Source organism: Leptosomus discolor, chromosome 9 (genome assembly GCF_034619465.1).
Source record: "Leptosomus discolor isolate bLepDis1 chromosome 9, bLepDis1.hap2, whole genome shotgun sequence".
Lineage (NCBI taxonomy): Eukaryota > Metazoa > Chordata > Aves > Leptosomiformes > Leptosomidae > Leptosomus > Leptosomus discolor.
Genome location: NC_141399.1, coordinates 16889444 through 16917443, shown reverse-complemented (window position 1 = coordinate 16917443; position 28000 = coordinate 16889444). Strand labels below are relative to the sequence as shown.

General features: G+C 37.2%; 1 protein-coding gene across 1 annotated transcript; it reads left to right on the top strand.

The window, feature by feature from the left end:
- The first annotated feature begins 1 nt into the window (after position 1).
- Positions 2 to 27996, top strand: DENND6A (DENN domain containing 6A). The gene is made up of 20 exons (XM_086469809.1): positions 2 to 190; positions 2493 to 2531; positions 2626 to 2668; positions 6154 to 6266; positions 7237 to 7317; positions 7698 to 7803; positions 8711 to 8790; positions 10279 to 10341; positions 11001 to 11056; positions 11407 to 11529; positions 11709 to 11804; positions 15020 to 15114; positions 16916 to 16981; positions 17076 to 17140; positions 17776 to 17865; positions 22850 to 22903; positions 22991 to 23100; positions 23689 to 23791; positions 25209 to 25283; positions 26093 to 27996. Exons 1-20 carry the CDS (start codon positions 2 to 4, stop codon positions 26222 to 26224), a joined length of 1779 nt encoding a protein of 592 aa, XP_086325935.1. The 3' UTR covers positions 26225 to 27996.
- Positions 27997 to 28000: the final 4 nt, after the last annotated feature.

Genomic DNA, 28000 nt, shown 5'->3' with positions numbered 1-28000 from the left:
CATGTCGCTGCGGGAGCGGGGCTCAGGCGGCGCCGTCGAGGCCGGGGAGGACGCGGCGGCGGCGCTGCTGCTGGCGGAGCCGGACGGTGCGGAGCGGTGCCTGTCGCTGCTGCCCTGGGACCGTTTCTCGGCCTGGCTGCACTGCGTGTGCGTGGTGGGCTTCGACCTGGAGCTGGGCCAGGCCGTGGAGGTACGTGAGGCGGAGGGAGCGCGGTGGCCGCCTGGCCGCGGCGGTGTGCGGGGCGCCGCGCACCCTCGGCGGGCCTGCGGGCAGCGTTCCCTCGGGGCGGGCGGCGTTGCGGCAGGGCCCGCCGGAATCGGGCACTTCCTCTGGTGCCGGTGTTGCACAGCAGCGGGGGAAGCGCGGCGGCGTCTGGAGAGCAGTGTGGTTGTGCGGAGGGCCGGGGAGGCCGGGCCGTGCCTCGGCGGGGCGGCCATGGCGAGCGGAGAGAGCGGGAGGGTGTTGAGGGAAACGGCGGCGGCTGTCGCGGAGCGTGAGGGGAGTTCAGGGGACGTCAGACAGCCGTTCTCCTTGCGCTGCCTGCCGTGGTGAGCGGTTTTCATCTCGCGCCAAGATTTGCGTTAAATGCGCCATTGGACTTCTTTATACTCGAATAGCGCTAATTTCCTTGACACCTAGATGGTAAAGGTTTTGAAAGAGTATAATAATAACGTGAGTGCAAGTAGTCTTCATAAGTAAGTGTTCTCCAGGTCGCTGAGGCACGCAAATAAATTCTCTAAACGTTTGAAGCATGTTCTTTGCACCTTTAAATGAATGTCGAGCTGCGAGGATGCCACAAACTGCGGGTGTCTCCAACTCCCTGCTGCTCTTCGCCCTTTTGTGCAACAGGCAGACATCCACGCAGCTGCACTGGGGAACTGATGGGGCTGAAAAATAAAGTGGAAAGAAGAATTATCCTTTGGATCAGTTTCACATCCTGTTTCACCATGTTCACCATATGACTGTGCAGCAAACAGTTGGTGTGCAGGGAAAAATGTCTCATCTTTTTATTTTTTTTTCTGTGTTAAAGTGGTGCCAGCATGAATGTATGGCAGACTGCCCTAGAATTCAACCAACCTAGCTATTACAATATTTAAAATACGTAATTGATATGCATTGTTGGCTGCAAGAGAAATGCAAATAAAAAACCAGCATACTGTGCTGATTATGAGTTGTATTTGCCTGATGTTATAAGGTGGTGGTAGCAACAAAGACAAGCATTTTTTTATAACCTGTGACTTAAGCAGGTAGTGCTTGATGGCTGAGGGAAGCAGAGTAGCAAACACCTTAGTTAACAGTCCCATGAATTTTAGTTGAATGGACATATAAAATGAAACTTACAATGTCTATATAACTAAGGCCTGAGTTTTTTCAGTTATGTTGCTGTAGGAAGAATAATTATCTTAGTTTCAGTTGGAATTCTGAGAAGATACACCAGCTAGTGTGGAAAAGGAGTATGAATTCAAGTCTGGTCTGGTCTCCAGTCACGGACTTTGTGGCCGGGGGACAGAAAGCCTGCTTAGGAAGAGACTGGCCAGTGGATGTATTTATTGATTTCTACAGAGTAGGATAGCATTATATTATCAGGAGATTCATTTACTTACATTTTGTTGAACGAGATTAAATTAGATATCTGGATGTTAGCGGTATGGTAGTATGAGGACTCTAGATTAAGCTAGTTCTTTGAAAGGTAATCTTTGAATTCATGTTGAATTTTTTTTGCTTACAAGCTAGCCACCCCTTTCAGTAGTTTGGGGGCTTTTTTTTAGGAACTCTTTAGCTGAAATTTCAGCTATCTCAGATTTGTCCGCTTTCCTGTATGTTCTTTTCTCACTTGCATAATCACTGGTTTTGAATGTCCAGGTTTTTTTTTTTTAAATGGTAGTGCTTCCGTATCTTACATTCTGTTGTATCATTTTTGATTTGTGTTGTAAAAACAAGTAAATAAATGTTACTTTTTTCCTGTCAGTACAAAAGTTATGGCTTTTTGAGTGTCTTCCATGCTTTCACAGTTCCCAGCTCTCACTTGGGGTCAGTGTTCATGCCCCAAGGTAATATAGAGGGTGTTTTGTGATTGAATTTTGATTCCTCCCACCTAACTATCCATTGCAACAGATTTTGGACAATAATGTGTTGTTGGCTTTCTATGGAGTCATCTGCTGCATTTTGTATGTACAAGTTAAATCTAAATGATGTCATCTTGCTCTCCTTTGAGACCTGTTGCACCAAAAATCTCAAGTACTCTAAATTTCTTAATGTATCTATATGGTGTCCAACTGGTATCCAAAATACCTTGTAAAGATGGGTCATCAAGTTAGCTTAAAAACATATCAAGAATAAGAACAGAGACATAGTATTAATAGCTTGCCATTGAAAATAGCTTAAGGCTAGGCAGGAATTTGAGGGTTGTATCATAAAAATATTTAATAGAAGCTTACTGCTTATATATACCCAGTTTATTTCCAAATAAAATAATACTTTTTTCCTGTAGGTAATATATCCTCCACATTCAAAACTCACAGATAAAGAGGTAAGTCATGGTTGCTCTGTAAATACATAATTTGTTTTTAGTTCAGTAATTTCAGGAGATATAACGGCTCTCTTTTCTTTTCCCCACCCTTCAGAAAACCAATATTTGCTATTTGTCTTTTCCAGATTCCAATTCAGGTAAGCGCTTCCTTCATGCTGTAGCCATCTGTTGTTGGACTAAGCTATGTTTAAAAAGGTAGAATTTGACAGTATATATTCATGGGTGTAGCTTAAATACTTATATGAATATCTTAATTAATGTTACAATGCAGAAAAGTTGCAAATAAGGTTAAATATAAAACTGTAATTGTCTGTATTGCAGTAAGGTCTGAGAATTCTTTTTCTTATTTTATGTAAGTGAAATATCAGGAATGGAAGGAAGACCTTCCAGATGACACACACACAGACATTTCAGGATACTTTGCAAGTAAAGAATGAACATCTTAATCTCAGTTTTAAACAAAATAATTATATTGTCATTGTAGAGAAGAGTGTAGGCACAGAATTTGAACAGTTTAATAAAGCAAATGGAAGGGATATGGAACCTTCCTCTTATAAAGGAGTAAATGTATGTTTTCTAAATTTCTATCAGTGAAACTGACTTTTAAATTCAAAAGCATTTAGGAAAAACAGTTGTGAAGGGAAAACCTAGACTATCTTACATCTTTATTCTTGATGCTTCTGTTGCCGTGTGTGGTCCTGCTTGCTAAATTCTTCTTTAATCTAACCTTTACTGTTCTGCTGCCAAAGAGAAGGTGGAGGCTGATGGCTTGGACCACCTGCAAAAAGATATGGCAGCAGTACAGGCACTTGCTTTCACATTTATTTCTGTACAAAAGTCAAAACCTGTAGTAACAGACTTGGCCCTATAGCTGCTCTCACTCTGTGCTTTTGGTTGCTCTGCAGCATAACAACTCTCATGTGGGGTGACGCAGATGTGTGCTTTTAATATGTGTGTGAGCTCGCCCTTACATAATTTTACAAAATATCTTGCCTAATTTTTCCCTTTTGTCTTAATGTCATTAAAATTAAGATATTTTCTCTGTTCTTGATATCCTGTATGTAAATAGAGGACGAGCTTCTTTCTATTATTGAAAGAGAATATGACTTAACAACATCTTCTTATTACTGTCATTGTTAGTGCCTGTAAATCTGTCCAGCCTTCAAAAGGAGTGTTGGAGGTACAAAATAATGCATTAGGATTTTTTTTTTTTCCAAATAAGAGTGGTAGTAAAGTTCTGTTAGGCAGGGTAGGTATATGTAAGGAGGGTTTACTTTCAGCACAAAAAAATCACACCTTTATGCTTTTTGTAATATCCCTATTAAGAACCTGTAGGTTCTTGATTGTTCTTGGTAGGCTGCAGTTTAAATGATATAGGGGGATTACGTACATAAAACCTGTGGTCTAGAAGTTATCTGGGAGTGTATGTGATCTGTTATGGTTTATTTTTTCATTATAGGCCGTAACATAAAAAAGAAAAGCTGTGTGTAATATAGCAGTGAAGGAAGTTACTAGCTTGCAGCTAAATTTGAGGTCAGTCCTTAGGTTTTCATGGCTCAAAAGATTAATTGAACTTTTTTAACTACAAATAGATATCATTCTAGGACTTGCAGTGGTTGTGAGTTTGGGGGGAAAATGGATTTAATCGGGTACTAGATCATGACACTTTTTGTGTTTTTAAGCTAAGTTTCCTGGTACCATTAACTTTATAATAATGCTTTAGGCTTTTCTACATGGATAGTTGAAGAAATAATAGACATTTACCCATCTTTTCAAATTATGCATGCCAGAAGAGCTTGTTAAAATAGCCACCGTCATATTCTGAATGATATTTCAACATAGTAATGATTAAGGGTAATTTACTTCTAGGTCTTCTGTGTATAACTTCATTATAATAGCTTTTTTTTCCCTTTTGGATGAAGGGCACTGGCTATGAAAACTTGGAGCAAATATTTAGTGCTGTGTTATTGGCACGTGCTGTGTTTTTTCTTGTTGTGGTTGGATCCATATTGCTAAGCACTTGCTTTAATTACCTGTTTGAATTGGATGGTTATCCCATCATACAATGTTTTGCTACTCTTGGTTTTGTCTTGGTGCATTATGGGTTTTCTGTTGCAACTTCAATGGGTTCTAAGAGTCAGACCTGGATGCTCTGAACATGCCAGTGTTACTCCATGCTGCCAGTTGCACAGCCAGTGAATTTGACTGAGGGTTTGGGCTGTCTGTGGTTACTGTAACAGTATGTGTGTGACTGAAAGAGAAGATGAAATTGAGCTTAATTAAGTCTGAATCATAGTTACCTGGAGAACAGAGCTCTGCCTTACTGTTTAGTCAGTTAGCACTGGCTGACAGAAGACAGGACGGCTGTGAGGAGTGCAGACAATCAGTAGTGACTTCATGATTTTTTTTTCCTGGAGGTCTTTGCAAACTATGTCCGAAAGCTGAAAGAGCAAAGCAGTAATGAGGATGTTAGGTTCAATATGGAGAAGTGAGTGTCCTTTGCCAGCTGGAACCTGACTGCTGTAACAGTAGCTATAAGTTTAATAGTGGATTGTTTTTTACAATCACTTATATAAACGTTTACATTGTTAGGGTGAAGATAGTCTGCTTGCCACAGGTTGGCAGTGCTCAGGAGGTTGTCTTTCAGTTGATCATTTTCATGTTAATAACACTGCCTTCCAAAAGGATGTTTTTAAAGGTTTGCTAGAATGAGTAACATACCTGCATGCTGTGAAGATTCTAGCAGTCCTTCTTATCACTATTCCCATGAACAGGATATTCTGTTCAGCTTATGTAGCTTCTACCTGAATTAAAGGCTTTTTGGAGCTTCTTCTCTTTTAACAGCAGATAGCATTTGTAATGGTGAGAACACAGCCATGAGAGTAAGTGTGATACAATTTCTGATACGGCAGTTCTCGTGTTCCACTTGGAGAAAGTTTCTTTGATACCTCATGGAAACTTAGCCCAAATATATTTTCAGCTTGCAAATAGTCAGTATACTTAGTTACATTTTTCTTTCAGAAATTTATTTTGATAGAAATGAAGGGAAACTTCACTCCTTGGGAGTATTACTGGGAAGTAGAACTCAGTTTCACTCAGTTTTCTGCAGTTAGTTTTGCGACTTTCAAAAATACTGAGTCCTAGGCCTGCACATGGAGTTGTAAGAGACCAGCATAATACACTCTTACAGTGTGACTTAGGTGTGAAATGTTTGGTGACAAAAAAAAAAAAGGCTAAGTGCAGTCATTCTACAGAGAAATGATGTCGTTAAGATGCTCAGAACTGTACAGGCATACCAATGAAATGTATAATAACAGTAGGAGGACAGTCATTAGTGGAGCTGTGTAAGGACATGACAGTCTAATAAACTCACTGTGAGGCAGAGTGACATTTTTTTTTTCTTCTTGTTGAAGGGAGGGTATTTATCATTGCCAAAGATGCCGAATTGTTCACTTGTAAAAATAAAAATATATAAATGGTCGTAATAGCAGGGCACAATAGCAGTGCAAGGTAAATGAACCGAAACTATTATACCTCTTCGGCTGTGAAGAAGTCCTCTTGTTAAACAAGGTTCAAACTCAGAATACTGTCTATTTGTTGTTTATCTCTTCCCCCTATGTAGGTTGTCTTGGGGACACACAGTTTTGTTTTAGATTTCGACGGTCTCCTGGAAGGAAAGTCTCATTGTGTTGTTTTCTGGACCAATTGGATAGAGATCTACCAGTTTACTTAAAGGTTGGAAATAAGAAAAAAATGAAGTTAATTTATTTTGGGTAATGTTAAATTTAATGGTTGAAAAACAAAATCTCTGAACTGGATGTCCTGAAAGACAAAGCTAAGCAAATGTTTTTTGTAGCATTTCATTATCATGATAATTAACTAATAATTAGTTCTGTTGACTATTCTTTAAATTTTATTACTGTGGGGTTTGGACTGCAAGGAATTAAACTGAAGACCTGACCTACTTTATTACTGTAGATCAAATTGTAAAAATGATTACTTTTTTTTAAAATCTGAAGTGCTTTATAACTTAAAAAAAAAAAAAGTTGAGATGTCTCTCTGTTTCCACCCTTTATTTTTTGAAGATGGCGCAATTACCTAAAAGAGGTAGTGGCCAAAAAGTAGTTCTCAGCATGTCCTTGTGCCATATTGAGGCCTTTAACTATGCTAGTGGGAGTCTCATTCTCAAACTCAATTTAGATCTGTTTTTGTGGCAAATACTTGAATTCCTGTTCGTAGGAAGGATGAAGATAATGTTTTGTCTTTGAAATGTGAGTGCGTGCTTCCTTAATATTCCAAGAATCTTTTATAAAACGAATATGTTGAAAGACTAGTTTTTATCTCTTCAAGTCAGGGCTTTAAGGTTTTTAATTGCTAAAATATTTTTAGTGCTACTTGGAAAAATTATGAGTGTTGATTTATTCCCCAGGAAATTAATTCTATTTTTGCTTTCATGGTGTGTCAGGAGAATGTAGACGTAAATCATAAAGCCAGAAAGCACAGCTGTTTCCATACAGTGTTGTTTTTTCTTTGAAGTACTTCCTGAAAAAAAGTAATGCAAATAAACAGAATAATCCTTCTAGTTTATTGTATCTAATCAACTTTGGAGCTTGCAGGGAAAATAAGCTTTTAAAATACTTATCGAACGCTTCAGAAGGAACGACATACCAGGTTGTGGTATTGAATTCTTTCCTTTTTTTTGCAGAAAGATCCAGCCTATTACTACGGTTATGTATATTTCAGACAAGTTCGAGACAAATCATTAAAAAGAGGCTACTTCCAGAAGGTAATTTCAATTGTTTTAGCAAAATATTAATTTGGAAATTAATTATTTTTTCAGTGACCTCAGAGGAGCTGGAAGAGTATCTTGCTGTCTTAACTAAATTCATTGTTGATTTATAGTAAATTGGTCTAATTTTACATCACCTATGCTATGTTTCAGCTACGCTGTCAGAACAGAATTTTTTTTTGTGTTTAAAAACAGAAAGCTGGAAACTTCTGGGAGTTGTTTGTTTGCAGTTTCCTGTAGTCAAATTTGTGGTCGGCTTGCATGCCTGAGAAAAATCACACCTGGTGTTCTCTGAGGATAACCAGTAGAACTGCAATAGAACTGAGGGAAAGGGTTAACTTAAAATTACATTTTTGTTTTATTACTCTTTATTCCAGTCACTGGTCCTCATCAGCAAGCTACCTTATGTCAATCTCTTTCGCACCATGCTTAAGCAAATAGCACCAGAATATTTTGAAAAATGTGAAGCTTTCCTGGAAGCAGGTAGTAGTACTATTATGTGGCTCTGGAAGAGCTCGTGCAATATCACAAACTTCTTTTGGGGAAATAACAAACACCACTGTTGCAATCTCGTTTGCATTTCTGTCTTATTGCAGGGTAGAGGGTTGACACTTTAGCAAATGGGCTTGATTTCGAGATCATTGAACAGACCTAATCTAATTTTGGATCCTCCATGGGAGAGTTGAAGCTCCCCCCTAAAAAACATCTAGAGGTTTGTTGTTGTATGTTTTGGGACCAGCTGTTCAGCACAAGTAGCTGATGGCAATCCTTAGTTTGTACTCCTCTCAAATTGAGTCCTTTTGGGCATTCTGACAACCTTTGTTAAGCAATTGTACAAATGTCATCGGGGGGGTGGGGGCAGGTGTTGCGTGGTTTGGGTTTTTTTTTGAGGAAAAAGCAGCAGAGCAGCATTGATAACAGGTGCCTCAGACTTACTGTAGAACTTTAAGAGCCAGAGAGGGTGAAGTGGGAAAGTTATTTGCTCTTTGCCTAGAAGTGCTGTGTTCTTTGTACTATGTCTGCCCTATACAACACTTGTGTCTTTGTGCTTTCACTGAGCAGCAATTTGTGGAAACCAAAGTTTTGTAATATGTACTTGCATGGTTTCTCATATAACATTTCTTCAACTAATTTCAAGTCTAGTTGCTACAAAAAGGAAGACAAGAGGACACTTTTCTTGAAATGAAAAATTATTGTTCTAACAAAATAATACATTAAGAATGTCAAAAAGGCTGTAAAACTTCTTTAGAGTTCAGAGTGATCAAGAGATAAGTAGAACTGTTGTGGGCTATAAGCACTAATTTAAAATCAGTGTGCACAAAGGTGACTACAATATCATGGGTTATAGCATATATAAACTAGCTATAAATTATACTTTTTTTCCTTTAAGTTTGTAGTGATGTTGATCGTTGGCCACCACCAATTCCAGGGAAAATACTGCATTTGCCTATTATGGGTATTATAATGAAGGTAAATACTTGTGTGCTTATTTTTCTCTGAGGGTGGTTTCCCCTACCTGTACTGCATGCGTACTCACTGTATTCTGCCTTGCTTTCAGCGTCTCGTACTTCAGAACAGGAATACGTGTATGCACCACTCAGAGTGAAGGTCTGGGAGATCTCGATGAGGTTCCTTGATTGGGGGGAGGAGCTTTTATGGTGCATAGGTTAACATGTAATTTTTGTAGATAGTACAAAGCACTGTTTCGATACAATTACTAATTGCAGTGTCAATGTTATCCTTCTGGAATATGCATTCGAGGAGACTTTAATGCCAATTATATTTGTCAAATCAAACATTAAGTAACACTTCAAAATACTGAGAATTAAGTTCCAGTCAGGCAAATTAAATATATCGATGAAAATCATTCTTGTTCTGAAGTTTGACAAGTAAAACTCTTTTTTGCCCACATACTGGAAATTAATTTCTTGGTCTGTTGATAATTTTCAATGAAAGTGAAATATGTCTGAAGAAAGCTGTTAAAGAAGCTGTATCTAGTGCATGGGGAAGAACTGTAGAGGTTAAATAGTGGCTATGAACTGGGCCTCTGGGAGTTGTAACATCTTCACATGAAATGAAATGAAAGGGATTCTGTGGATCCAGAAGTTATAGTTGGAAATACATTCTTAGCATATACTCTCAAGTTTATGACTAGACATATGTACATCACCAGGGAGAGGAAGGAGAAGTTTCTGAAGATGTTCTGAAAACATGAATGTAATAAAGCTGTGTTCTGGATGATGAGTGTCAGATATGACTTGTTTGGGTATTGTCTGCATTTATCTCATCGGCAATTCTTATCCATGAGAGTTGAAATTGTGTTCTTAAACTGAGTAAAGCCATAATTACCATCTTCAGTGATATTGTCCCCGTTGTTTTACGCTGCTTGGGCAGTCAGTTTTAATTGTTGTGTATAAATTACATTCATTGGTGCGCACCAGCTTCCAGTGTGATTAAATTTGTAGTACTCGAGACTTAGAGGCAGACTGTGAGGTCAGAAAAATATTTTTATGTTGTTCAGTCTATTTGGATTCTGCCTCATACCCACCAGGATGTCTGATGTTTCAGGAGAGGATTTTTTCTAAAAGTAATTCTGTATCTTAAAACCCCATAACCTTATTTCAGATCATTCTCACCAACATTTACATGTATTTTTATTGAAGTTACTGTAATAGTTGTGACTAATATTATTGGTAATATTTTTTTAACTGAAGTATAATTTTCATATTCTAATATTCAATTTGTAATGTAGTACTACATAGTATTGCATATTGATTGCTGTAGCAATGATCTGTAGTCTTCAGCTATGTATTCATTATGTGGATATTCTGTAGAGTGAATTAAACATCATACTGTAGTAGATCCTCTTTAAATGTTACATCTTGTCTGTAAGGCGGTATTTTAAGTCTCTACTGAATTTGATACCAAGAAAAAAACAATCTCTCTCTTCTTTCCAAGTTACGGATTCCAACATACCGTGACAAGCCTGGAACAACGCCGATAGTACAGAATATGCACCAGGTAGAGATTAGATACTTCACTTGCGTATAACCCCAAGACAAAGCTAAATATCTGCCTTCAATCTTTTACTTCAAAGTTGTTCATAGAAGACTGGTAGTGAATCTTCATATACTTTGTTAATAATGAAATTCACAGTCTTGAAACATTGAGTGGAGGAGTCTTGAGCTGGATTCTTCATAGAAAAGGTGTTCAAACCCAGTTACCGCAAGTACTTTAGAAGAGGGATGTCCAACAACTCCTGGATGAGGATAGTTGGCTGAGAAAATTACTGAACATCCTTTTAATGGGTGAAACTATACTAAACTAGGGTTTTTTGAGGATGAAAACCAAATTAAAAATCTGTAGCCATAGAAGATGGATATAAACCAAATCTGTCTGTGCCTTTGTGTGCTGCGTGACTGTTGCTTAAAACAGCTTCAGTATTTTATATATTTTCTGGATAGAAAGTTACATGCCAATAATTGGTGTGTGTGTTGGGGGAAATCTTGTTTTTCACACACAAAAATAGGTACTTGTGGAGGTAATGTAGTATGTACTGCAGCAGTGGTAAATAATTAGGGTATATACCATCTACTGTCTGTAAGCGTTTAAGGGAAACTATTTCATTTAATACCTAGGTGTTCTGATGACTAAAAAACAAGCATTGCGATGTCTTTTAGGCAGATGCTCAGATCTCCATGGCTTTACCGACTGTTCATGAAGTAGATCTCTTCAGGTAGGAGTTTGGACTGATTTATTCCTAGTTGTAAATTCCCGCAAGTCAAAGGTTTATGACAGTTCCATAACGCATATCTCGTAGCTGTCTCATAGCTTGCAAGCTAACATTTATCAGTATTGTTTTCAATATTCTTTTTTTGTCTAAAGCTGTCCAAAAAATCGTTTGGACAATGCGCAGGCTGAAACTGCAATAACTAAGCAAGTCATTAAGTGTTCCATTTTACAGCAGTATTTTGTATTTTTCAAATTCCTATTAAGTACTACTACAAATTTCTTTTTTATCCAGTTCTTAATCAAATACATGTTTCTTCCGGTTAAGTGTATTAAAATACTTCATTCTGTTTTTAGATGTTTCTGTCCAGTGTTCTTTCACATTCAGATGCTTTGGGAACTAGTACTGCTAGGAGAACCACTTGTCGTTATGGCACCATCACCATCAGAATCTTCAGAAACAGTGTTGGCACTTGTTAGGTAAATGTAGTGGAGCTTCCTAACTGATGACTAAGTGAGTCATTGTAGATTGCAGCTGAGTGCGACTTCATTTGATCTGAATATAACAAAGCATTACAAATTTTAGATTTGCTTCTGTCTTTTATGAAATTTTGCACTGTGTATACATACAACAAGCTTATCCTCTTTCTACCTTGCAGTTGTATTTCACCATTAAAGTACTGCAGTGATTTCAGGCCATACTTTACCATACACGACAGTGAATTCAAAGAATATACAACTCGCACGCAAGCCCCGTAAGTAAATCAAACTTCATTGTGAAGGTGTTGCTCAAAGCCACTTGTAACCATAAATGTTTTTTAAGATACTGCTTAACTGTTCTGAATTTCTCTCATTAGAGAGTTACATTTAGACTCCTTATTTATAAGATTTATCTTACAGAGTGCAGTAATTAGTTAAGTTTTCACTCCAGTTAGGTAGGATAAAGAAGTTACAAACCAATGCCATCATTTAACTACGTTTGAGCTTCATAGGATACTTGTGTTCAGAATAAGTAAAACTGCAAATATGAAAGCAAGAAGAGTTTTGCTTTTCCGTAAGGATTTGTCTATGCAACACCAGCTCTGTAGTAGCTCTTTGGGAAGTTGTTCTGTAATTGTTTGTGTTTTGAAGCTATTACTAAACAAAGCCACTTCTAGAATTCAACATCCATACAGCTGTTTTGTAAGTTAATCCAGTCCATGTCCTAGTTCAGACAATGATTTAAAAAGTAAATATCTCTTTACTAAATTTGTAAAAAAAAAAAGTTGTAAATAATTCAGAAATTAAGATAATTTTTTAAGACCATGAATATACAAAACCAGTTCTGTTTGAAACTGCTTTAAGGACACACTTTCCCCTTCTTTTTTTTTTTAATCCTACTCTTATTTTGAGAACATACACTTCCAATATTTCTTATTATATGTTGTTTAAATGCAACTTGATTTGGGAATGGAGGCATCTGTTAGATTCACTGATTTTTTATAAATAAATTTTTTCTAATGTCTGAACAGGCAGTGGTTGTTGTGTTGGTTTTTTGGTTTGTTTCTTTGGGGTTTTTTTACTGTATTTTTCCTCTCAACGGAAGTATTTCCAGAGATACAGCAGTGGAAAACCATACAAACATAGGCACTATGTTTCAGACTGTATTCCATGGGAATGGTTATGCAGTATGTAATTTAGTTTCTAAAAATAATTCCAGGAAGGATTTGGTTAAACTTTAGTAACCCATGTTTAAAAACTGCATCTGCTTCTCTGTAGCAAAACAGAAGGGTTGTTCAGTACATGCATTAGTATTTGAAGTAGAGCTAGAATTGCTCTGGCTTTCTTATGGAAAACAAAAAATTTGAAAAGATTGAAAATGGGCTTTTAAAGCAGTGGCTTTAAGAAGGGGAAGAATCTGGATGATGCAGATTCTGCGTATCTTATTACCTTTCGTGAGAGGGGAGCAAGGGGGTATATTTTGTCTTAATGTTTTGATTTATCGTGCCTTTTCAGAAATTACTTCAGTGCTTTAAAATCAGAATTGGTTCTGGTAAATATGATAGATTAAGGCTCCTAAAAGTGACCAGGTAGCTTACCAATTCTTGCTATTGTATCATCAGTAGCAGTGAAACAAGATTCCTCATGATTTGCTACCTGTTTACCTTGACTTGGAGGACTATTTTTGTTTGTGTATAAATGAAAGCCTTACTTGACTTTAACCCTCGATCTTTCACCCTCCGTTTAAAAGAATGTCAATTAGTGTACATTGGTCCAAGCCAGTTCTGTGTGAAACTTGCTTTTTGGCTCGCACAAAATAGGCGATTTAAAAGTTAAGTTACATTAGACTTGATCCGTTCCTAGGGAGAAGGAGGATGCCTATTCTTTGGGTTCATTTGAGCCTTGGTTTGTTTCTTATGTTGATTCTTACTACGTGACCATGAAAAGAATGTAAGATAAAACTTTTCAGAGTACAACAAAGGAATCTCTTGAGACCTTTTTATGGACGCTGGTCTTTATCATTTTGGAAGAGAGATTGTAAATCATGTATGACAACATTGAAGAATCATGAACAACATTTGCAAATCCCAATGAATTTAAATCAATAATGCAAATGAGCTGTTTCTATAATCCTGTTAATGAGACTAAATTCAAATGAGTGGGGAAAAATAAATAATTTCTGGAGTGAAATGTTTTCAGGTGAACATTCTTGAACAGCAGTAGAACTCGGAAGAAGTGATTTTTCTGGTGAAGGTTGAGTCAATGACAAGCAAGAAAAAACTATGAAACTGATACAATTTGGTGCTGCTCATTCTAAGATGGAATGGAGAGATGAAAATTGCCATTTCCATAGCCCAGACATTGCTACAGAGTTGTATGATCAGATTTTTGTCCTGTCTGTGAATGCCTAATGAGTTTATATTTATATATATATATATATATATATATTAGTTACAGTTGCAATTAACAAGTGGAGGGAGGAATGAAAGTCAGAAATGTTTGTAGGTTAACTTAAAAACCGATGCCAAATTGCCATCATGATATAGCTAGAAAAATTGAATAAAAATTTGAAGATTACTTGTTTTTCTCCCCACCTCGCCTTGAGAAACAGGAAACTTAAGGATGGTGTAAAGAAAGTGTTAAAATTTGGGATTTTTAAAACTGGTTTGAAGAAGTGATGATAATCTAATATTGCAGTTCCAATGAGGCTTGCAGTTAGACTCTCTCCTTAGCTAATGTTTGACTGTAAAATGGATGGCAGCTACTATACTGAAAAATATGTTGATATTTCATCACAGTGCTATAAATCCCAAATTCTGCAGGCCTGTGCTGCAGCAGCAGCCCTATGCTCTTACTGCTGCTTGTTCTCTGGGTGCCCCTATGCATCCTCAAAGCCAGATTCTATGCACAGAGTAGACAAAGAAATCTAGCAGGTTGTGAGCTTGGGCACAGTGCTATTAATGTGCTTGTAATTCATCACTTGATAACTGCTTTTTAACAAAGATCGCTGAAGTGTTGGAAAGGAAGTAGGGTATTAAATGTCTCTCTTAATCATGTCATCTGAGCCATAGCTTTACTGAGAAGTTTCACAAACAGCAGTCACATTGACATGCACATTCAAGTACTGAGTTTGTTATAATCAAATAAATCCTGTTCAAATCCTGTTCATTTAAAAAAAAAAAATCAGGTAATAAATGAGATAATACCCTGTTCTCATCATTGCAAATGGGCAGAATTTAGGCAAGAGTCTAGGCAGATGATGTCACTTTTATTCTCCACTACCATTTGGACTTTAAGATACATCTGTCTTGCTATTTTCTAAAACTTAAAAACTTTGATAAACTACTGTGCTCTTACATGCAATTTAAAATGTAACTCTTAAATACAAAAGGAAAGTAATTTCAAGTTAAGAATTAAAGTTGACCTTTTGTATTCATTAACACAGAAGCTCTTACTGTCATGTTTTAAATGCTGTCATTATTTTTTCTAGACCATCTGTCATTCTAGGCGTGACAAATCCTTTTTTTGCTAAAACACTTCAGCACTGGCCTCACATTATCCGAATTGGAGATATTAAACTTCCAGGTAAAGTACAAGTATCTTCTACAATCCTGTGTGACAAGATCTAACTATGTGCTTATTTATTTACAAACATATGTAATTTAATTCAATTAATTTAGTTTAATACTAACCAAATTCTCATGGATGTAAATCTGTCAAGTGACATTAGGCTCTTGAGAACTGTATGTCTTGTATTGCCAAATCTGGTATATTAAATGCAAAAGGTGGTAGTAGTAGTAGTTTTTACCTTTCACATGATCCTGGTTTTATTTCTCTACCAATAAAGTATTAAAATGAGGATCATTTACTACTGATGTTAATTTTAGGATGAGTAGAATATAATAAATCAGTCATAACAAGTGCACATAAAGAAAGACTTAAGTGAAAGTAAAGTTTGAATGTTACAATAATATAAAAAGTTGTTCGTTGACAGTATTTTGATAATATATTTCTAATCTGGCAATATTCCAGTAATTAGTAATTGTTCAAGTTGGGTGATTTCCTTACATGATTGAGTAGAATTTTAATGTAATCTTTGGATAATGTGCCAGTTGCTAACCTGTAATAAAATACTGCAGTACTTAATTATTATATGAGATTCCTGAATGTAGCTGTTTGCTGTGACAGGTTCACTATTCTATTCTGAAAGTGGGAATGCATAGATATCCAGTTAGGATAATACACCATTAAATTAATTTTTGAAGAATAGGTTATAGTCAGTTACTGAATACACCAAAACAATTAAAGATTATGTATTGTATTCAACATAATTAGGCAAGGTTTTGCTTTACTTTAAAATATCACACTTGTCCGTGCTTCAGAATACCTGGTGGAGGTTTGGGGTGGAGTTAGCTAACTGCTGTGTAGTTAAGGTTTGGAAAAGAGAATCTTAATTAATCTGCCATGCCATATATGCAGGTTGCCTTAAAATTTGATATACAGTTTCAAGTATGAAATTTTAAAGTTTTGGTGCAGCTGTGTGAAATGCTTAGTTAGGAAGTTCTAGAGATTTATCTGTCTGACCTGCCTTTAAAAGTTGAAATTTTATTTCTTTAGGGACAAAGAGAGGGCTTATGATTTTTTTTTTTTGTTGTGTAGTTGTTGGATTTTTTTCCCCTTTTCTCCCCACTCTGCAGTTTCAATAGCAATTTATACTACTGTCTTTACTGAAGTCGAGTATCCAACTAGATGCAAGAAGAAGCTTCTGCTGAGGCTGCAAGACTGTTAGCAGGGTTTAGGGTCTTCTGGCTGGAGAAGGATATATTTGCAAAACAAACCAAAACAAACATAGTTTGGTCTATGGAAAAGGAGACACAAATCAATTTTCTTACAGCACTTGATCCATGGCTACTGTTTTAATTTCTTGTATACAATTTTTATTTTGGCCAGACTGGTTCCTGAAAGCAGTTACCCTAAGGAGAACAAAGGAAGGAGGAGTAAAATTCGAAATTAGTGAAACAGTCATTCACTGCTATATAGTCAGTATTTTTCTTTGGCTGCTTTGATTCACAAGGTTGTCCTTTTGGTACTTGGGTTTGGTTTTGTGTTTGTTTTTTGTTTGTTTGGTTGGTTTTTTTCTTTTCAACAAGGAACCCTTATTTAAAGAGAAAAGCCTGTATGCTGTTATTCATATGTTTACTGGATGTTTCTGGTTATATACTTGGATGCCTGTCAGTGATTCTAATGCTTCTTACAATATTAGAAAGTCTTCTAAAGGAAAGTATCTGTTTCTGAAAATCAGTGCAATGTATAGTAGTACGTCAACTGTAGTATCTAGTAATAGAGAAGGAAATTTAAAGTAATGTGGCTTCAAATGTCTTGGCAGGTGAAGTTCCAAAGCAGGTGAAAGTGAAAAAACTGAAGAACCTAAAAACTTTGGACTCCAAACCTGGTAATAAGTTGCTTCAGAGTTAAATTACCAGTATTTTGATTTTAAAAAGCATACTCCATTTTTCCTTTGGCTCTATGCTGCTTTTCTTCTTCAGGTGTTTATACCTCTTACAAGCCATACTTGAACAAAGATGAAGAAATTGTTAAACAGTTACAAAAGGTAATACTGCAAATCTCTTCTTAGTGGGAACTGTTCCGTGTGCTGTCATATGGTGTTTTCATTTAAGGCTGAGCTCTGTCTACGTAACTGGAATGGAACTAGATTCTGATTCCTTTGCCTCAATTCATAACTGGATAAATATGTATCTTAATCGCAGAAGGGCTGCTGCCTTGTTAGCAGTTTCTATAACAACATGAATGATAGAACTCAAGAAATTAGCTTAATAATTTATAGAGAATTGGACTGATTCATCAGTTCATATGTTTTGGGTTTTCCACCCTCTGCCATTCCCCTCTAGTCTCTTTGGTCTAGCAATCCCATGCATCAGGTGTGTAAGAATCAGAGCTTCCAAACTTTAACTGATTTGCACAAGTTTGTTTATAGAAATTTTTCTTTCCTTGAATTTCTTTACATGAAAGTAAAAAATGAGCAATTGAAGGGATGAATATCTGTGGAAAAGGAATGGACACTATTGCTTTTCTTTCATGGTTCTGGGTAGGCAGTGCAATGGTAGGCTTGTGGCAATGAATACTGAAACACTGGAATAAATATTCTTAACACCCCCCCCCCCAATTACTTACATATTTTGAGGTAACAGACTTAATGTGATATTTTATTTCTTTTTTTTTTTTAAGGGTGTACAACAGAAACGTCCTACAGAAGCACAAAGTGTGATTCTTCGGCGGTATTTTTTGGAATTGACAGAAAGTTTCATTATTCCATTAGTGAGTTCTTAGACTAATGGATTTTTTTTATATATGTAATATGGAGTAGCTTTTTTGGCATTAGCCGAAGTCCGGTAACTATTCAGTAACTAGCAGTGTACCCCTGGGGTCAACACTGAGTCTGGTCCTGCTCAACATCTTCATTAGTCATCTGGATGATGGGGCAGAGTGTATCCTCAGCAAGTTTGCCAATGACACAAAACTGGGAGGAGTGGCTGATGCACCAGAGGGTCGTGCTGCTGTTCAGGGGGACCATAACAGGATGGAGAAATGGGCTGAGAGGAACCTCATGCACTTCAGCTAAGAGAAGTGCAGAGTCCTGCACCTGGGGAGAAAGAAACCTATGCAGCAGCATATACTGGGGGCCACCAGGCTGGAAGGCAGCTTTGCAGAAAAGGATCTGGAGGTCCTAATGGACATGAAGTTGAACATCCTCCAGCAATATGCCCTTGATGCAAAGATCGCCAGTGATATCCTGGGCTGCATTAGGAGAGGTGTTGCCAGCAGGGAGGTGATCCTTCCCTTCTATTGAGTGCTGGTGAGGCCACACCTGGAGTATCATGTCCAGTTCTGGGCTCCCCAGTACCAGAGAGAGATGGAGGTACTGGAGAGAGTCCAGTGAAGGGCCACTAAAATTATTGGGGAACTGGGGCATCTTGCATATGAGGAAAGGCTGAGGCAGCTGGGACTGTTTAGCCTAGGGAGGAGAAGGTTTGGGGGGCAATCACGTCAGTGTATGTAAATCTGAAGGGAGGATATAAAGAAGATGGATCCAAGCTCCTTTCAGTGGTGCCCAGTGATACGACAAGAGGCAGTGGGCACAAATTGAAACACAAGAGGGTCTGTCAGCCATGAGAAACACTTTTTTGCTATGAGGGTGACTGAGCACTGGAACAGGTTAGGTTGCCCAGAGGTGGTGGAGTCTCCATCCTTGGAGATACTAAAAAAACCCACACCTGTCCACGCATAGTCCTGGGCAGCCTGCACGCGTGCTTGTGCAGAGGGGAAAAGGAGGGAACTGGACTAGATGACCTCTAGGTGTCACTTCCAACCTAACCATTTTGTGATACTGTGAATATTTGAACTACACCCATTTACCATTAAGCTATGTCTTGACTTTTCTAAAATACTGTAGTCTTACAATTCTTTAATTACCATACTTAGCATAAAAATGATGAAGGCTGTAGCTTAATGTGAAAAATGAAACACATACCTAGACAAAAGGTTCAGGTCTCAAAAAGGAATGCTTCTTTGTATATGTTGCTAGACAGCATTTTCAGATATTTGCTTGTGATGTACTGTGTAGTATTTATGCAAAGCAAAACTGTCTGTGTGTATTTCAACATGGAGTGGAGAAGGAAATTTCTTTAATCCTTCCTCAAGTCTTGGAACCCCTGTCCACTGTTGAATTCTTTTTTTTTTTCATTTAAGAGTAAGGGTGTTTCCCTTGACCTTGAGAAATGTCAATATTGGAAAGGCAGAGTTGGAAAGTACTTTGTAGTAAGAAGAGTTCTGTAAGTGTATACTCTTGTAGCAAACTGCTGTTTTCTCTGATAGCTGAGGGTATACTACAAGGAAATCTTTCTATTACTATGTGAAAAATGAACCAATTCAATTGGTAATTTTTCCCTTAAATATTTATTCTGTCTTCTAGTGGTAATGCTTTTCCTTGAAAATCATTAAAGTTTAGAGAATTTTCCCCTTTTCCAGTCATATTTGTGCACTGACAGCTGTTATGCTTGGCATTAGAAACTGTATCTAGCACATTTCAGTTCCTTTCATCTGCCTTGTCCAGACAGAGCATTTCATTACTTGTCCTCTAGGCAATTCACTTGCTTCTCTTTCTTCTCAAACTTACCTTTGCAACTCCATTTTTACCTGTGTTCTATCTGACTTTCCAAGAACAATGTCCGTCTCCAAAGGTAGACAGTTTGGGTTTTGTTTTGGTTTTCTTTTTTTTATTTGTGATTTTGGAGGGTTTTTATGATTGGATTACCTGAAGTGGACAAATTTCAGCAGTTGGACCTCCTTGGGCAGTTTTTTATGGCCTCGAGGCAACTTTTTCCTCAGATTACTGCAGTATTTGCAGGATTTTCAAGTCTTGCATCTATGTCAAGCATAAACAAAAGTTACAAGAGACTTTAGAGAAAAAGGCAATGTCTCTGCTTAGATTCAGAGCATCTGGAACCTGCAAAAGGATTATTCTGAAACTAAGCTTTACCCCTGTCTCATTTCTTGTCAGGAAATGTTAATGGCCAATATGTTGCAGCGGAGTTTGCTTTCTCTTACCTGGTTTCAGTTTTCCTCATTATTCCTGCTGTTTCAGAAAAAAATGGGCAAATGAAATTTAGTATGGATGGCTATTTCAAACACTTAAATACCTTTGGGGAAAAATCGCATACACAGAGCTTTTCACTAGATCATAAAAGCAAAGATGAATATAGGTTAACTGGGAGACCTGATCTGACCCCACACTCAGAAACAAGCCAATTTGAATATATATCTAAATATCAAACCTTGTTGTACAAGTGTAGGCATGAACTTTTGGACAAATTGAACAGACTTATGTCCCCTGATTCTAGGGAAGGCTTTGATCATTGTCGTCATGCTTTGTCTTCCTCGGAGGCAGTAAATACAGCTTCTAGATCACCAGTGACTGCAACGATCACGCACAGTACTGCTCTTTCCCCAAGCCTTGGACTTTAGAGTATAAGACATTTTCATGATGACCTGCCATTTCTCAGTCCTGCTCTGCTTGGCCATAAATCCCATACAGGTTTACATCCGGGGGGAAAATCCCAAAACAACATTGAAAGCTTTCAGAGTTTTGTGTTTTCCTTTTTCTTTCGGGGTTTTTTTTTTTTTTTTTTGTTTAGTGTTTTGTTTGGTTGTTTTTTTTTGTTTTTTTTTTATTAACTTCAGCAAAGAGCTTCCAGTTTTTGTTCTAAACTGTAGTAGAGATCAGTCCAGCAATCAGAAGGTTCTTAATGAGACTAATGAAATCTAGTGCCTTAAACTCTCATTTCTGTTCAGGAATTTTCCTTCTGATTTTTGTTGTTTTGTCTATTAGTGATAAGCTGGTTTGTTTTTCCTCAGAGTCTCATCTTCTAGAGAGTAAAACTCAAGACTTTCTGTTCTCCTCCCAGCAGTTTCTATATGCTGTTCCTGTAAAAGAATGATACTCACAAGAGTTTGCTTTATCGGGTGATAATTTCTTCTGGTTTTGGGTGCAATAAAACAGATTCTGAGGAAACTCTAGATTCAGGTGGCTCTAGAAGATGGTATTACACTTTTACAACGGAGAGTATCACTGAATGTTACGATACATCTACTTTATATCAGGGTGTCACATGGAGAATATTTTTTCAGTGGATGAAAATATTTCATTGTACAGCATCATGCTGTTCTGGAAATGGCAGATACCTGGGTTTTACTCTCTAAACATGGTATTTCACCTGTTCAAATCTCTAAGCATGTTAGGGGGTAAATTTTGACTCATTTCTAACCAGTCAGCAGAGTTTGCTGGAATGCTTAATGTTCATGGATTATTTTTTTTTCTTTCTTCTGGACAGAGATCTCAGTTTACTTAAACTGTAAAACAGGAATTTATATCTAATGTAATAGTAAAAACTTACCTGTCCTGTAAATTGAAATCGTATTGTAGTTTTTACAGACTCCTGACAGACCTTTATGCTGACGAATGAATATTCTGTTTAGGTTGCTCAATCCATGTGGATTTGTAGGCTTTGGCTTGCTGTCTGTTTTCTAATTTGTGCATTACCTACCATTTGGCAGGATGGAGTCCAAGTAGTGATGGACTTCACCAACCCATAAAGTTCTGTGTGAAGTAAAGTGATTTCTGTAGGCAGGTGGTTAAAATTGGGAAGTGACACCTCAGGCATTGGATGTTTACATATCAGCTGTCCCATTCTGAGCTCTCTAAACACATTTTGTGGATGACCTGAAGTTTTCATCATTTTAGAGCATGCATGATCAGGTCCAATTCTGTCTGCAAGAACCGGGACATCCCTAGAGACTTTTTTGTCCTTGGGTGTTAATGATTAGAGGAGTTTTTCCTTAAAATTTGTCTTTGTCTCCTGCTCTTTTGAGACACAATGGACATGTAGGGTGAATCTAAAACCTTTCCTTGGCATTCCCTGCCATCTTGCTCAAACTTTCACTTCCAGTAAGAAACTTAAAACTTTTCTGTTTCCGGGGTGAGATCACCCTTTGCATTCTCTGCCCCAGGAAAAGTATATGGGGAGGTCCTTTGTTTCTTCAGATGATAAACTAGACCTTTCATAATGTTGTTGAAGCTGATGACATTCACAGATCAAAATATATGGCCATTTGCGTACAAACACTTTCAAAATGTGTAGCAGCCTGTATTATTGATGTGGTTGTGAGCTGGCAAGGCAGAGCTGTTTCCTATCGTCAAACATCAAGCTTCAGCAGTGGCCTTGCTGAGAAATGTCTCCACTACTCATATTAGCCCACTGGGGCTCTAGCCGTGCCTTTGCCAACACTGCGACTGCAGAGATGCCCACAGCTGATACAGCATTTTTAGGTTAGCTATGTATTTAATGTTTATATGAGGGACTCTGAAAATCACTTCCAAATACTTGAACCAAAGTGGGATTACTGTTTAGAATTGCCCATGATATAAAGATACCTGTGGACTATCACCACAGAAAAGAGACAGTATTTACTAGTGGCTGAAGTTCAGAATATATATATTGCACGTATATGTTTGCTTCCTGTCCTCTTTTCCCTCGTGTTCTTCTGGGGTCTTGCTGACATAGTTCTGTATTTGGGAAATACAAATGGTATTAGATAAGCTTCTTATGCTCTCATGTGGTAAATATGCATGACCCCACCCTGTACCAATACTTAGAAGAGAAAACGTTGTGGTCATAAGTGATAAGTAAACGTATACGTGGTTAATACTGGTTATGCAAACAACCTTTCTTTTTCCTTTTCCTAGGAACGTTACGTGGCAAGCCTAATGCCTTTGCAAAAATGCATATCACCATGGAAGGTAAGGAAATATAATTCAAATGAGCTGGAAATTGGTGATTAGAGAAAACAGTTATAGTATGCTAATGATTGTTTTTTCTTTCCATAGAGTCCACCACAGCTGAGGCAGTTTAGCCAAGATGACTTCATGAAGACACTGGAAAAAGCAGGACCACAGCTCACATCAGGTTTAAAAGGAGACTGGATAGGACTTTACAGGTCATTTAATTTTTTATGCTGATGAAAGAAATCATATACATGAAGACAAATCAGTAATACAAATGCTTTTTCCCTGAGCAAACATTATCCATATTGATTTGAATAAGACTTAGTTTTACAATATATGGTTTAATAGGAATTGATAGTGCTTATACTCACTTAAGTCTGTTTCTTTGTAACCTGTTAATGATTTTCTTAAGATGCTACTAACACTAGAGGCTCTGTATACCCATATTATTTGTGGGTTTATTTCTGGTTTTAACTTTATTCTTCCTTCCAGTCAAACACAGAGATAAAACCAAGGATATTTCAAACTGAGTCTTTCTTTTTTCCTGACAAAATTCCTGATCTTTATTGTCTTTCAGACACCTTTTCTTTACATTGTTTTCTCAATCCTTGTCTTGATTAATAGCAGCACCTGTCATTCTCCACTTCAAAATATTATGTTTTTTGACAGTAAACAGAGAAAGGGTCCCAATAGCTTCTTCAATCTCAAACATAATTACTTTACATCTGATGATTTAGAAAACAATGTTATCAAAATTGTAATTAAAATATAAAATGTATTTTGCTTCTGTGTTTTACCAGGCATTTTTTGAAATCACCAAACTTTGATGGTTGGTTTAGGAGCCGGCAGAAAGAAATGACACAGAAGTTGGAGGCCCTTCATTTGGAAGCACTCTGTAATGAGGTTAGAAAAATGTGTGCTTATGATTATATTTATCATCGTGTAATGAAAATATATTCTTCCTCACATCAGTTTTACTCCTGCAGTTTTCGTTGGTTGAACATAAAAATCGTGACAATTTTGTCAGGTCTGATCTAGCAAAACATGATTATGTTAACCAAGTACAAGCTAGAAATAACTTAGCAAAATAGAGCAATGTGAAAAACACAGTTCACTTTTTGATAACAACTGTCATTGTATTTTTACTACTTTCAGTTTGTTGTGTATTTTGAAACTGAATATGGCCCTCCACACCCCCCCCCCCCGAAAGCTTTCTTTCTTGGCATTTCATTTGACAACACATTTTTAGTTGTGATATAGTTAATAGCTTTGAAGGTATCAAGTCGATGAGTACCATAGAAAATTGAAAACTAATTAGGTACGGATAGTAGATAAGCCTACAACTGATCCATAGGAATTGGAAGCTGAGAAGTGAAATCTGTTTATTGATACATAACAAAATGCCACAGTAAATGATCTTACGTTGTATAATTTGAATCGGAACAACTGATAAAGAAAGGTATCGCAAGAGAAGAGATTGTGCAGCTAAAGAGGGAATAGGAAGAACAAAAATAAGTAATCACACCCCAGCTTTAAAACAAAAAAACTGTGCTGGTTATTTTTAAAAAAGCCATTGATTTCTATCCCTTGCCTTGTCAGTTCCCAAATAGTACATTGTAGCAACCCAAACGGATTGTTCAAATAGAGCATCCCAAACAATTTGCAGGGCAATAGCTAGGTCGATTATAACATCTAGAACCTGTCCAACTGTATTTGACATTAACTCACTGCAAAGAAAAGGAAATGTCACAAATTTGTTACTAGTTCTGCTCCTTATTAGCTTTTTTCTTTTGATCCAAGTGTTAACATCTTTCTGTACGTGAGCAAACGTCTTTAATAGGTGAATAGTGGAGGAGTAGGGGGACAGAGCTTCCATAAGAAAGCTCACTTAATGAGTGTATTTTACTAGTTACTGACTGCATAATCTCCTATAATGCCCCAGAAACAAAAGGGCCACCTGGCACTATTTTAATATTTCACTGTGCTGGCAGATCTGATTTGGTAAACATTCACTGCCATTTTGCATTGTAGATGCTATTTTTGAAACTAAGCCTTTTTGGCATGATTTTTAGATTTTAGTTGTTTATATTGTGTTTGTGTGCTAGTCTCCTGTTATGCTCAGGCCTGGGCAAACATGCAAATAAAGCAGATTTTGCAGTTCACAGTAGAGACAGTACATGAGTAAAATGAGTTTAGTAAATGGCATGAGAATAAGGAAAAGGAGAAGACCCATTCCGAACAGTAGGTGTAAATTAATACTACTTTTGAAAATTATATATGTTGCTATAAATATTTCAATGCTTAATTTTTATTCTTTTAGAACTTGGTTTTCTGGAGTCAGAAACATACTGAAGTAGAAACGGTGGATCTTGTCTTAAAGTTAAAGAATAAACTGGTAAGTTACTGCATTGAACATAGCTCGAATTTGCGTGACTTAGCCAGATAAAATTATTATATAATTGTGTTTACAGGTAGTTAAATAAAAATATTCTTTAAGGTCTGGGTAGCTCAAGGAATCAATCATTCAAGTTTTTAAAACAGGAATGGTTCATTTCAGCCATGATTGAAAAGTTAGCTAGCTTCCCAACGTAGTCCAGCTATGTTGGAAGCATTGGACTGATCCTGTTTTTAAAACTAGTTGGAACTTTGTGACAGATCTGAGTGGGAGCAAGGCTGAATTCTTATGGAAGAAGAAACCCAGACTTTCTTGTGATTATTGAAAGTCCAAATCAGTGTTAGCTCACGCTGTTGTGTAGTTCATAGAATCACAGAATGGTTTGGGTTGGAAGGGACCTTAAAGACTATCTAGTTCCAACCCCCTGCCATGGGCAGGGACACCTTCCACCAGACCAGGTTGCTCCAAGCCCCATCCAACCTGGCCTTGAACACTGCCGGGGAGGGGGCAGCCACAGCTTCTCTGGGCAACCTATGCCAGTGCCTCACCACCCTCACAGTGAAGCATTTCTTCATGTCCAATCTAAATCTCCCCTCTTTCAGTTTGAAACTGTTACCCTTTGTCCTGTCGCTACCCTCCTGATAAAGAGTCCCTCCCCACCTTTCCAGGTTGAGGAAACCTGCTATTGTCCAATTCCTACTCAGTCGGCAGATGAGGAATTAATTTTCCAGATCAGTATGTCACTTTGGTGTGTCTTAAGGTAAACTTGCATTTTTTAGTAGAAATCATGTTTCATTTTACCTTTGCAGTTACAGGCCGACAGAGAACATCTTCCTGTGAAAACTGACACACTGAAAAAGCTGCAGACACACATCAATGATATTATACTAGCACTTCCAGATGACTTGCAGGACATCTTGCTCAAAACTGGCACAACATGATTTCTATTGGGCTTTTTTTGTGGAGAAAACAAAAGGCAAGTGTAGTTTCACAGAAGACAGTGGCTTACCATGTTTGGAACACAGCTCTAAGTAGTATATTAACACTACAACTGGACTGTACTAATAAGAATAGCCTACTATACTATTTCCACTGTTTTTTTCCACTTAAATACCAGTGCAACTAAAGGAATTTTTGTATCTAATAATGTTTGAAATAAGTGCTCTTAAAGAAAAATCTGTGGGCATATGAAACTATACCACGGTATAGGACCACAGTGCAGTGCTGGCATTGCTGAATATTTTCCAATTGGTGCTGCTATACCCAATCCTGTTAACTCAGGGGTAGGCAATATTATACTGTCCTGTTGATGTAGTGTCTCATGGCCTTTTTTTTTTTTTTTTTTTTTTTTCTCTTTTAGTTTTCATCTAGTGATAAGTACAACTGACATATTCTGTGACTTGGTCAGAATACATTGCAGTTGAGGTATTTTACTGGTAAATCATTGCTTTCAAAGCTATTTCAGGGACAGCCAAAATAGTCAGATGGGTTCTTAACTTTCTTCCTTTCTCCTTCTTACCATCTTTTCAAAACTATATTAATTCAGCATCTTTGAAGAGAAGGCAGCTGACAAAAATTTCCTGAAGAGAAGTCTCTTCCATTCAGTGTCAGTTAATTAGGGTGCTCTTACTCACATGCCTTAAATATAAAGTAATTGTATGCTAAGTGGTGGTTTTAAACTGCTGACATTCAGGATTTAAAGTGGATTGCTGGTGTAAATGTAAGCCTGCAGTATCCATCACAGGAATTAAACACAGTGGTGTTCTGATACGGATTTTAAAATGGGTGGTTTCAGTAGAGTTAGCTGATATACGGTCTGTTTCAGTTGAAGATCATAACAGTCAGCTCCTGTAAGAATTTTTTTTTTTACTTTATTTTTTGTACTTACACCAGTAGAGTGTTTGAGGAGGTAATGAGGCTGGAGAGAGAAGATGTTGGCTTCAGCTGAAAAAAGCCTATGGAAAGGTCAAACTGTGGCAAGAAAAGATTGTAGCATGAAATTATTCTTGGTATGTGCATATAGCAGACATGCATAAAGAGTAATTTCCTCTTGCATATTAAGCAACAAGAATGTGATGTTTATCATCTTGAACAAGTTTCAGTGGTATATAAGAACTCAGCTGCTCCACATGCAGTGCTGTGCTTTGACCAGTTTCAAGCAGAATAAACTTAATGCTATAGCGTACACACAGCATACATTTTTATATGGCAAGTGGATCGCAGTTATAAAAAACACCAACAAACGCAACACTCTGCTTTTAAGTGCTTGGATAGAATTTTTAAAGTTTATGACATAATCCTGCTATAAGAATATGCTTTTTTATGATAAATATTTCATATAATCTTTCTAAAAATGTCTTATTTAGATATAAAGTGGCACATTGGTATTTTTATTAAAATAATGTATTTTAATACTGTTATGGTTTGTATACAATTACTCATAACCAAAAGTTTAATGTCTCTGTTATGTTAAACTACACCACTTCAGCCATTAATGTCTAACTTGCAGATTTTTTTTTTTTGCACACCCTGAGGAATAGCATTTCTAATCCAGAAATTACTAAGTGGCCATTCTTATACTAAATTATCTTAAATATTTAACCTGAGCACTGTGTAGTTTCTTGGAACCATGTAAACTGGTAACAACTATCATAACTATCATATGACTGCAAATACGTATTTTTGTAAAAGAAAATAAAGCGTTTGATTTTTACTTT

Coding starts and splice junctions, on each gene's coding strand:
- DENND6A (XM_086469809.1), top strand. CDS start 2: ATGTCGCTGCGGGAGCGGGGCTCAGGCGGCGCCGTCGAGGCCGGGGAG. Junction 11,057..11,406: donor CATGAAGTAGATCTCTTCAG/GTAGGAGTTTGG, acceptor TTCTGTTTTTAG/ATGTTTCTGTCCAGTGTTCT. Junction 15,115..16,915: donor TGGAGATATTAAACTTCCAG/GTAAAGTACAAG, acceptor ATGTCTTGGCAG/GTGAAGTTCCAAAGCAGGTG.